This window comes from Octopus sinensis, linkage group LG23, assembly GCF_006345805.1.
Source record: "Octopus sinensis linkage group LG23, ASM634580v1, whole genome shotgun sequence".
Classification (NCBI taxonomy): domain Eukaryota; kingdom Metazoa; phylum Mollusca; class Cephalopoda; order Octopoda; family Octopodidae; genus Octopus; species Octopus sinensis.
In genome coordinates this window covers 14005348-14017847 of record NC_043019.1, presented here as the reverse complement: position 1 = coordinate 14017847, position 12500 = coordinate 14005348, and the positions used below count along the sequence as shown (strand labels likewise).

At 40.0% G+C, this 12500-nt stretch overlaps 1 protein-coding gene across 1 annotated transcript in view; it reads right to left on the bottom strand.

Annotated features, from left to right (window-relative positions):
- The window catches only part of LOC118767674 (A disintegrin and metalloproteinase with thrombospondin motifs adt-1-like), a 57418-nt gene that overhangs the window by 38574 nt on the left and 6344 nt on the right, over positions 1-12500 (bottom strand). The window contains 4 exon segments of the mRNA XM_036512628.1: positions 1579-1752; positions 6813-7004; positions 9613-9762; positions 10905-11099. Of these exon segments, the coding sequence (XP_036368521.1) occupies positions 1579-1752; positions 6813-7004; positions 9613-9762; positions 10905-11099 (711 nt within the window).

Here is a 12500-nt window from a genome sequence, read left to right as displayed (position 1 = left end):
GTTTGATTTGCCTAATAGTGGTTTTATCTCTAATTAATATAATATATATATATATATAATATTTGACAAAAATGAATAGAAATTGCTTTTCTGTTAATTTTTCCACTTTTATAATTAAGTGTTTATATATATGTATATATATGGTGACACTATATATATAGATGTGACCTTAGGTGCAGATGAGGTGTGATTGTGTGATTAAGAGCTTTGCTTCTCAACCACATAGTTCCAAGTTCAGTTCAACGGGACCATGGGCAAGAGCCTTCTACAATAGCCCCAAACTGACCAAAGCCTTGTGAGTGTGTGTGTGTGTGTGTGTGTGTTTCAAAGCAAGGTACTACTTCTCCATGGGTAGGCATGTTTTCACACGATACTGAAAACGAACGACACTGCTTGTATGACAGTGACACTCATTTACAACTATCGTGCTGTGTGAAGACAAGGAGACATATATACAACCACATAAACACAACCATATCTTTTATCTTTGGCTTATTTCAGTCATCAGACTGCGGCCATGCTGGGGCACTACTTTCAAGAATTTTAGTTAAACAAATCAATCCCAGAACTATATGTTTTTTAAAGCCTGGTACATATTCTATTGCTTCTTTCTTTTTTGCTAAACCATTAAGTTGCAGGGATGTAAACACACCAACACCAGTTATTAAGCAGTCAGGGGTAGGGCGAGTGTGACACAAAGACACACACACAAACACATATATATAAACAAATGGTTTCTTACAGTTTCTGTCTGCCAAACTCACTCGCAGGGCGTTGATTGGCTTGAGGCTATAATGGACGACACTTTCCCAAGGTGCCTCACTGTGGGACTGAACTCAGAACCATGTGGTTGAGAAGTAAACTTCTTACCACACAGCCATGCATAATGATGAAGGCTTTGGTTGACCCAAGGCTGTAGTAGAAGACATTTGCCCAAGTTACCTTGCAATGGGACTGAACTCAGAACCGTGTGGTTGGGAATCAACCTCCTTACCACCCAGCCGATATTACTCCAAGTATTTTGTCTTTTAATTTTTTACTTGTTTCAGTCATTTGACTGAGGCCGTGCTGGAGCACCGCCTTTAGTCGAGCAAATCGACCCCATGACTTATTCTTTGGAAGCCTAGTACTTATTCTATCAATCTCTTTTGTTGAACCGCTAAGTTACGGGGATGTAAACACACCAGTGTCGGTTGTCAAGCGATGTTGGGGGGATGAACACAGACACACAAACATATACACACACACACACACACACATATATATATATACATACATACATACATATATATATATATATATATATATATATATATATACACATATATACAACAAGCTTATTTCAGTTTCCATCTACCAAATCTACTTACAAGGCTTTGGTTGACCCGAGACTATAGTAGAAGACACTTGCCCAAGGTGCCATGCAGTGGGACTGAACCCGGAACCATGCGGTTGGTAAGCAAGCTACTTACCACACAGCCACTCCTACGCCTTTTGTAAAAGAAAAATAAAACCAAAACAACAAGAATCTTTGATAAAACGAACATGCAAAGAAATATTTTCAAGTGCTTTCTTTACCTTTGTGACAACGTCTAATGGAGCAGTCTTTCGTACTAACGGTAACTCCTCTGCATTCAGCACCCTTAGGCGAGCAGATGCGAAATCTTCTTCGGTGGCCCTTGTTGCATGTTTTCGAACAGTGTGACCAATCACTCCATGATGTCCAATGGCCATTAGGTTTGATGGTCAATGCTAAAATATATATGTATTCATATATACATACATAAATATATATACATACATAAATATATATACATACATATATATACATACATATATATACATACATATATATATATATATATATATATATATATATATAATATATATATATATATATATATATATATATATATATATTATTACACACTGTTATATATATATATATATTATAAATGGGTAAATAATTAAAAGTCAATTAGTGTGTTTAAATTTTTGGAAGCACTCTGTCGGTTACGACGACGAGGGTTCTGGTTGATCCGAATCAATGGAACAGCCTGCTCGTGAAATTAACATGTAAGTGGCTGAGCACTTCACAGACACGTGTACCCTTAACGTAGTTCTCGGGGATATTCAGCGTGACACAGAGAGTGACAAGCCCGGCCCTTAGAAATACAGGTACAACAGAAACAGGAAGAAAGAGTGAGAGAAAGTTGTGGTGAAAGAGTACAGCAGGGATCACCACCATCCCCTGCCGGAGCCTCGTGGAGCTTTAGGTGTTTTTGCTCAATAAACACTCACAACGCCCGGTCTGGGAATTGAAACCGCGATCCTATGACTGCGAGTCTGCTGCCCTAACCACTGGGCCATTGCGCCTCCACAGTGTGTTTAAATGTTGAGTAGAGCACCAGCACAGTTGATGGACATATAACAACAAGCTAGCCAACAGTAAAAATCTTTAGGGAGGTATCTTTATCAATGTACCTGAAGAGACCCAGACTGATGGGTCGAAACATATGTTGTACCTAATAAAGGTCAAATACAAAATCCATCTCCTACTATTAATTAATACTGTGTGTGTACATAATGGCAGTGCCCCAGCATGGCCACAGCTCGGGAGCTGAAACTAGATAAAATAAAATAAAATAAAATAAATATATATATATGTGTGCCAAAAGCCAAAGTCCTAATAAGTAGGAAGGCAGGCAAACCACAAATCCCTTCAGGTAGATGGCCCTGCGTGATCTGTAGAAAAGGCATAGATAGAAACTCTGTAAGATGTACCCAGTGTAAGCTATGGACACATCAGTTGTCAAGTGATGCTGGGGGGAGAAACACAGGCACACAAACATATACACACACACATACATACATATATATATATATATATATATATATATATACATGTGTGGAGGTGCAATGGCCTAGTGGTTAGGGCAGCGGACTCGCGGTTGCAGGATCGCAGTTTCGATTCCCAGACCAGGCGTTGTGAGTGTTTATTGAGCGAAAACACCTAAAAGCTCCACGATGCTCCGGCAGGGGGTGGTGATCCCTGCTGTACTCTTTCACCACTCTTTCTTCTGTTGGCCTGCTCGCTTAGCCAGCGGGGTGGCGTAATTTGAAGGCTAAAACAACGCGAACGCATTGTGACCAGCGATGTGTAACAACATCCGATGGTCTGGTTGGTCACGTGATCACGTGATATATATACATGTATACGACGGGCTTCTTTCAGTTTCTGTCTACCAAATCCACTCACAAGGCTTTGGTTGGCTCGGGGCTATAGTAGAAGACACTTACCCAAGGTGCCACGCAGTGGGACTGAACCCGGAACCACGTGGTTCGTAAGCAAGCTACTTACCACACAGCCACTCTTGTGCCTATGGTCAAAAATGTTTACCAGAATAAATACTATTGATGACCCTCTCAAAGTAGTGCCCCAGCATGGTCGCGGTTCAATGACTGAAGCAAGTAAGATTAGAAGATGTAAAGGAGAAAAAGTAAAACCAAAAGACAAATGCCAATGTTGTGGGGTCATATTGCAGTGTCGATATCTATATGTGCATGTGTGTGTGTGTGTGTGGTGTGTGTGTGTGTGTGTGTGTATGTGGAGTTGTGTGTTAAAGGCTCCAGAGCTTTCTTGTGAGAAATGATTGGTTGAAGTGTGAGTTGAGTTAACTGTTGTTGTGGTTGTTGTTGTTGTTGCTGTTGTTGTTGTTGTTGTAGCCTCGTATCAGGTCTGATCAAGTAGGTCTGTGATCAAAGGTGTTCTGGCTAATGGCTCTTCTGTGGTTGTATTATTGAATGTAGCCACGCTCCTTCTCGGAGAGGAGGAGGAGGAGGAGGAAGGGGAGGTGGAGAAGGAGACGAGGAAGAAGAATTGAAGAAGAAGAATAGAAGAAGAAGAAGAATAGAAGAAGAAGAAGAAGAAGAAGAAGAAGAAGAAGAAGAAGAAGAAGAAGAAGAAGAAGAAGAAGAAGAATTGAAGAAGAAGAATTCTCCAGGTGGGGAATTTAATGGCCATGGAAACTGGGAAACTGGCCCTTATGGTGTTGGACTCATGACTGCAAGATTGTGGTTTCGATTCCTGGACCGGGCAATACATTGTGTTCTTGAGCAAAACACTTCCTTTCACATTGCTTCAATCCACTGAGATGGCAAAAGGGAGTGATTCTGTGATGGATCAGCATCGTGTTCAGGTGGGGAATTTATACGCAATTGGAAACTGAGCAATTGGCCCTTACCTACGGTTTTATGATGTCAGAGTGCAAACCCTACTTCAACCTCTTTTATTTGCATTTTTACGCCATGCAGAGGAAACCCTGGGCCTATTCTTTGACATGCTGACCCCCATGCAGCACCGGAGCAACATGGAAGTTTTTTGCTCAAGAACACAACATGCTACCTGATCCCGGAATCGAACTGACGATTTGGCTTTCATGAGTGCAAACACCCTAACCACTTGACCACACAGCTTCACCAGTTGAACTATTAAACAAAAACCAGTTAATTTACTGTCCAACAACAATTTTACTTATCTCAACGAGATGTGTTTGAAATGTCTGATGCAAAAGATGGGTGGTGTGTGTGTATGTTTGTTGGGGTCAAGAGCAGAATGTGCTGAAAGGTTCTAACATCTGATAATAAAAGCACTGAACTGCCCTTCATCTCTCTCATGTCAGGTCTCTATCTCTCTCTCTCTCTCTCAATCTTCATTCACATTTTTTATCAATTTAAGATTTGGAGTTCACTCCCTTACCCTTCCTGATAAGAATTCTCGTTTAGTTCTGCATCAAGTCTGACTGAGCAGACCTGTCATCAAAAGTGTTCCTACTGTGGTCATCTACCTTTCACTGGCACATCTCATGGTGTGAACACGAGGTCCAAGAAGGAGATTTATGGACATGTTCAACCCATCTCTATAATTGCCCAACACAGAATAGACTTTGCTGGTCACTGCTATCGTTGTGGACAACAGGCCATATTAGATGCTATATTTCAGTTCCTTCTGCATCTTAATAGAGGACAAAGACCACTCAACTACATTGGATGGTATTGATAAAAACTCACAACATTAGATTAAGGACCAATTAAAGCTAATGGAGGTCAGAGATTCCTGGCACGGATTTATGGAATGCATCTTACTCTCAACCACTTGGAGGATGAGAAAGAACAAAGATGCTTTCAAGACTTGGACAAAGATAATTCTCTCACTACAAATTGCTGCATCAATTCAAATCTTATCTCTTCAACTTAATTGGGATTGCATGCTTCCAAGAAAATTACTAAAAGCTTTCAACAGACTCTTAAGAACAACATTAGAATAACTGGAAATTCTCAAGAACATGCTGGACAAAATCAAAAACTGCTACCTGTACATTTAAAAGATTTCTCAAAAGGCGTAGGAGTGGCTGTGTGGCAAGTAGCTTGCTTATGAACCACATGGTTCCGGGTTCAGTCCCATTGCGAGGCACCTTGGGCAAGTGTCTTCTACTTTGGTTGGCCTTGGGCCAACCAAAGCCTTGTGAGTGGATTTGGTAGACGGAAGCTGAAAGGAGCCCGTCGTATATAAGTATGTATATATATATATATATATATATATATATATGTATGTATGTATGTATGTATGTATGTATGTATGTATGTATGTATGTATATATGTATGTATGTATGTATGTATTTATGTATGTATGTATGTATGTATGTATGTATGTGAGTGTATATGTTTGTGTGTCGGTGTTTGTCCCCCCAACATTGCTTGACAACTGATGCTGGTATGTTTATGCCCCTGTAACTTAGCGGTTCTGCAAAAGAGACCAATAGAATAAGTACTAGGCTTACAAAGAATAAGTCCTGGGGTCGATTAGGTGCCAGCATGGACAATGGCTGTTAAATGTTGATGTTGATGATCATGCATTATCTCATAGCTTTGAGATTTTGATGACATGCTTTTATCTTTAGTATGACATTGTGGGATAGGTGTGATAGGATGAACCTGGCCAACTTGACCATAAAACAGTATATTTGGGCTGGATGTGGCTGGTTTAAACGCTAAAGAATTTAAAGGTCTTCTTAGTTGGTGCTTAGCAGTTGGTGCTTTTTACGTGCCACTGGCACAGACACCAGTCAAGACAGCGATGGCATCGGATTGTGCTTTTTACGTTAGTTAGTTAGTTAATTTTTTGGCTCAAAAAGCAAAGCCATGTAGGGGGACATGGAGTTATGTACAGGGTGGTGTTCATGTAAAGAGTTCAGGCCACTTGTGGTCAAGGGAGACTTTGAACCGAGCGGTCATCGGCATCTTCACTATCTCGTCCGGCAGCTTATTCCACTGATCCACAACCCAGACGGAGAAAGCCCCTCTCCTTCGATTGAGATGAAATCGTCGCAGATAGAGCTTTTCGGGGTGACCCCGCAGCCGACGCTCTGGAGCAGGAGTGAAGAACAGCTCTTTTGAGAGGTTACACTTTCCGCTTATGATGTTGTGAGCAAGAATGAGATCACCACGGCATCGTCGTTTTTCTAGAGAATAAAGGTCGAGCGTCTTCAACCTTTCTTCATAAGACAAATGCTTGAGACCAAGAACCATGTGGGTAGCCAACTTCTGGACTCTTTGGAGATGCTGTATGTCTTTGAGGAGATAAGGAGAAGAGGCTTGAATCCCGTACTCCAATATGGGTTTCACCAGCATGACATAGAGTGGTAGGAATATGGCTGCTGTGAGCATTCCGAATGACCGCCACTGGCACGGGTAACACAACTACAATTTCCATTTAATTTTTATTTACAAAAGTTATAAATATGATCCTTACCTACAAAACAGCTCTCCTTGACACAGGCTTCAACATCAGAGTTATGACCAGCACAAATGGTTACGCTTTTACTGCAGGTACGATATCGAGTTCGGTGGCCAGAGCCACATTTCACTGAGCAATCAGACCATTCAGTCCATGAGCTCCACTGTTCATTGGCGTATCCGGTTGCAGCTATGGGATGTTGTTGCTCTGTTATTGATAAATAAAATGACAGATTACCAAATCAAGAGAGCCTGCTGATAAGTTGATCAACCTGAAATTAGATTGAACTGATGTAAAAGACATTCTGTAAAGGCTCTCCAGAGATTTAGGCATTTAACACATACACACACAAGCACACACACACACACACACACACATACACACACACACACGGGTAAAACTATTTTTAATCCTTTAGAATTTAAACTGGCCATATCTGGTCCAAAATTTTCTACTTGTTTTATGTTCAAAGTGACCAGATCTGGCCTTTCACACCAGCCTAACAATGTCATTGTAATAATATACAATCACATTATTGAACTCTCAAAGCTACGAGATAACGCATGATTAATTCAAAACAATGTGAACAAACAAACTTTACATTCGACAGAGTAACACGAATGCTACATGATTAAACCAGACGCAACTGACCTCTCAAACCTACCCTACAATGTTATTCTAAACACGAACAATCACATCATTGAAATGTCGAAGCTACGAGATAACGCATGATTAATTCAAAACAATGTGAACAAACAAGCAATACATTTGACAGAAGAATCTGAAATCTAAAGAGTTAAGCACTTATTGTCACAATTAACCAAGATAATATCACCTCCTTGCAACTTGATGGTACAGCCTGATACTTCATCATCATCAACATCTCTCTCTTTTCTAACTGGAGTGGTCATGTTTCTTTCCTCACAGTCCAACCCATGCAAGGGTGTCCAATCCACGGTCAATGGACATTAAATGATGATGAGTATGTGTATGTATATATATATATATATATATATGTGTGTGTGTGTGCATGCGTATGTATGTATAATGTGTGTGTGTGTGTGTGCATGTATATATATATATGTGTGTGTGTGTGTATGTGTATGTATATGTATATATATATATATAATATATATATATATGTGTGTGTGTGTGTGCATGCGTATGTATGTATATATGTGTGTGTGTGTGTGTGTGCATGTATATATATATATGTGTGTGTGTGTGTATGTGTATGTATATGTATATATATATATATATATATATATATATATATATATGCGTGTGGTGTGTATATATATATATATATAAGTATATCTGAAGGGGTGCTGAAAAGTTCCTGGCTTTGAAGGTATCATGAAAGGCCTGGTTGGAAGCCCAATATTCTGAGTTCTTTTGCAGGGCTTGAGTCGAGTCCTACCTTTGACAAGTGTCTTCTACTACAATCCCCAAGCTGACCGATGTCTTGTGAGTAAATTTGGCAGACAGAAACTGTGCGGAAGCCTGTTGATTATATATGTATGTTGATTGTATATGCATGTGTGTTTTTGCGTTATGTGCCAACTGCCATTGGTTTGTTTACATCCCAGTAACTTAGCAGTTCGACAAAAATGATTGATAAAATAAGTCAATTTGTTTGATTAAAACCTTCTAAAGCAGTGCCCCAGTATGGCTGCAGTCCAATAACTGAAACAAGTAAAAGACAAACATATATATGTATATAAATGACAAAAGAACAGAAAATTATGCAATGAGCTTCAATAGCTTACAACAGTTTCTGCTATAAGATGCAATGCAACCAGAGCTGGGTGCTTGTGCATCACCTTATAGCTTCCTCAGAGCTTTATAAAATGAAGTAGTGCACTTCATTTTTAGAAACTCTAGGTGAATGACATCTTATAGCAGAAACAGTTCATTGTATAATTTCCTGTTCTTTTGTCATTTACTTAATTTCATAATTGTGCTCTGTACTCAACTAATGCTTTATTCTGAGCATATGTATACTGGGTTTTAAGACTGTGGTATTAGTATCACTATGCCTAAGTGAAAAATCAATACACACACACACACAGATAGACAGACAGACAGACAGATAGATAGATAGATACACAGCCAGAGAGAGAGTGTGTGTGAGAGAGAAAGAGACACACACACATACACACATGCAGACATAGACATGCACACACACATGCAGATACATATGCACACACACACACACACACAACATTCTAATCACATCCACAGCACCAGAGCTGTGACCCCTCAACACAAAGAAGTAGTGGCTTGACCTGGAGAGACTCCCTGATCTCTGAGACATGAACCCTATTGGGTAATATCAATACAGAGACTTTTTGGCAGAACCTCATTTTGGCGCCTTGTATTCACGATTGTACACTTTCGGTCCTTAATTTCAATTTTGAATTTCATCGTCTTACAGCAGCATTGCCTTACTGGCACCTGTGCCGATGGCATGTGTAAAAGATTCGAGCAAGGTCGTTGCCTGACTGGCCCCGTGCCAGTGGCACGTAAAAGCACCCACTACACTCTTGGAGTGGTTGGCGTTAGGAAGGGCATCCAGCTGTAGAAACTCTGCCAGATCAGATTGGAGCCTGGTGCAGCCATCTGGTTCGCCAGCCCTCAGTCAAATTATCCAACCCATGCTAGCATGGAAAGCGGACGTTAAACGATGATAACCTTGTTTTGTATTACAAGGAAACGAAACAGCTGTAACCATTAGAGGAAACAGGTATTTTTCAAAAAAATTTTTTTAAATAAAAGACCTTTTTCAAGAAAATCATTTCAAATACATGCTCACCATGGACACAGAGAGGCTGGACACAGGGTCCGACCTCTTTGACGACACCAATACATGTAGAGCTACTCAGCAAACAGACGCGATTTCTGCTGCGATGACCATTGCCACATGTCACTGAGCAAACTGACCATTCATTCCACGAAGTCCACTCTAAAAGAAGTAAATTGTGAACAGATGACCATTATTAAATTGTATTAATTCGATGTTGGTTTACGGCAGCATACAATCATAGATATGCATAAATTTATGTATGCTATTGTCTACAGATGTGCATGAAGGCACACCCTCTCATTCTCTTTATTTGTGTATGCATATATATATATATATATATATATATACAAAGTGAGATAGGGGTTATTGCTTATATGAATTGGTATTATCTGGAAGTTGATGATTGAAAGGAATCTATTCCTCCATTTTCTTATTTTGTATTATATATATATATATATATATATATATATATATATATATATATATTATGGTAGTTTTGACTTTAACAGTCCCTCCTAGCGTGAGGCATTTATGTATAGTAATGCCCTTAATATATGTAAATATATTTAAGAGGAATAATTGATGGATTTTTCCCTTATGAGGTTTTTCACGCTAACTACTTGATAAATTTCCCATCAGTTTCCACCTACCAAATCCACTCACAAGGCTTTGGTTGGCCCAGTGCTATAGTAGAAGACACTTGCCCTAGGTGCCACAAAGGGGGATTGAACCAAAGGACATGTGACTGGGAAACAAACTTCTCTCAACCACACAGCACAGCCATGTCTTCCCCCTTAGCAGCAGTTTATATCTGATGTATGATAGTAGTACTAATGCTGCATAATCATACAGAACTATAGAGAATCTTCCTCAGTAGCACACATCCATCGGCCATCCACACTTGACTTCGTTATTGCTTCCACACTCTTTAGTCGAGCAAATCGACCCCAGTACTTATTCTATCGGTCTCTTTTGCCAAACTGCTAAGTTACGGGGACGTAAACACACCAGCATCGGTTGTGAAGCAATGTTAGGGAGGACAAACACAGACACACAACCATATATACACACACATACATGTATATATACACATATATACAGCGGGCTTCTTTCAGTTTCTGTCTACCATATCCACTCACAAGGCTTTGGTCGACCCGAAGCTATAGTAGAAGACACTTGCCCAAGGTGCCACGCAGTGGGACTGAACCCGGAACCATGTGGTTGGTAAGCAAACTACTTACCACACAGCCACTCCTGTGCCTAGATTTTTAATTATTCATATAATCAAAACGTGACCTTACCTGATTCACAGTGTCGTTCCATGCATTGCACAGTTTCTGTAGAAAAACCGATGCAGTGTGAATTTAAACAAATACGCTCCCTTCGCTGGATGCCGTAACCGCAGGAGACTGAACATTCTGACCATTCGTGCCAGGCCTTCCATTTGCCAAGTGAAAACATTGTCGTTGTCTTTGGTGGTGGTCGTGTGGCTTTCACTGCCGGTTTTGCTGGTGGTCTTTGTGCTTTCACTGCCGGCTTTGCCGTTGTTCTTTTTGTTGTTGTCGTGGTCGGTTTTGCTGTTGTTGTTCTTATCGGATTTGTTGCTTTCGTTTGTTTTGTTGTTTTCGTGGTCAGTTTTGGTATTACTTTGTTCGCTAATAAAAAAAAAAAAAAAATGTCAAACAGAAGAAAATGTAGAGGGAAAGAGGGAAGTCACTGAATTAAGTGGGTAGTAAAGAAATAGGTATTTCGTCTGCCGCTACGTTCTGAGTTCAAATTCCGCCAAGGTCGACTTTGCCTTTCATCCTTTCAGGGTCAATTAAATAAGTACCAGTTATGCACTGGGGATCGATGTAATCGACTTAATCCGTTTGTCTGTCCTTGTTCGTCCTCTCTGTGTTTAGCCCTTGTGGATAGTAAAGAAAGATGAAATAGCAATAACTGCAAAATTTCAACTACAAACACACACACACACACACACACACACAAACACACACACACACATACACACACACACAAACATCATAGCAGATGACATTGGATCTTCAGTGCTTGATAGCAAGAATTCAGTTGTTTGACCGAGCGAATTAATTGTTCCTGAATTAATAAATAAACAGCTCTTTATTTGTCAAGTGCTTGCCACTAGGAAGGGCATCCAGCTATAGAAATCATACCAAAACAGGCAAGAAGCCTTCAGCACTTCAGCTGGTCAGCTCCTGTTAAACCATACATCATGGAAAACGGACATTAAATGATGATATATACTATATGTAGGGGAAAATCCAAGCTGTGTCCTCTTGAAGTACATCTGCTTATTCCAATATTACAATCCACTCTGGAGACTTACTAATAGGAAATTCCTTGCATGTTTATCCAACACGTACAACTTCGTAATTCCTATTAGTTAATGAAACATGTGTAATGGAGAATAAATAATACCAAAAATACTTTCCACCATCCTGTTTTGTTATATATTCTTGTATTCTTTGAGTGTGGCCATACTGGAGCACTGCCTTTTAGTCGAACAAATCGACCTCAGTTGATTTGCATGTCGCTGACATTTATGGGGTTGCCAAGTAGTTTGCGACACAAGAAAGAGCAACAAAAGGGAGAAGCAGGGAGTTGGGAATAGGTGTGAGGACATTGGATGGATTGTTCTCAACTAAGTGGGAGGAGTATTTGAGGGGGTGGTGAGGCAATTTTCATGCCAGAGTCAAGCAGAGACAGAGGTGTATTGCTATAGAGATGATACACAGCTACCCTGCGTTTATATAAGGGTTGTGAAAAAAAAACAGAATGTAAGGGGGGTAACAATTAACTACCAGAGCAGTATAAGCATTTTTTCTTTACCTGAATCACATGTCTGCATTATGCATGAAGCCATTTCGAGCAGGTCA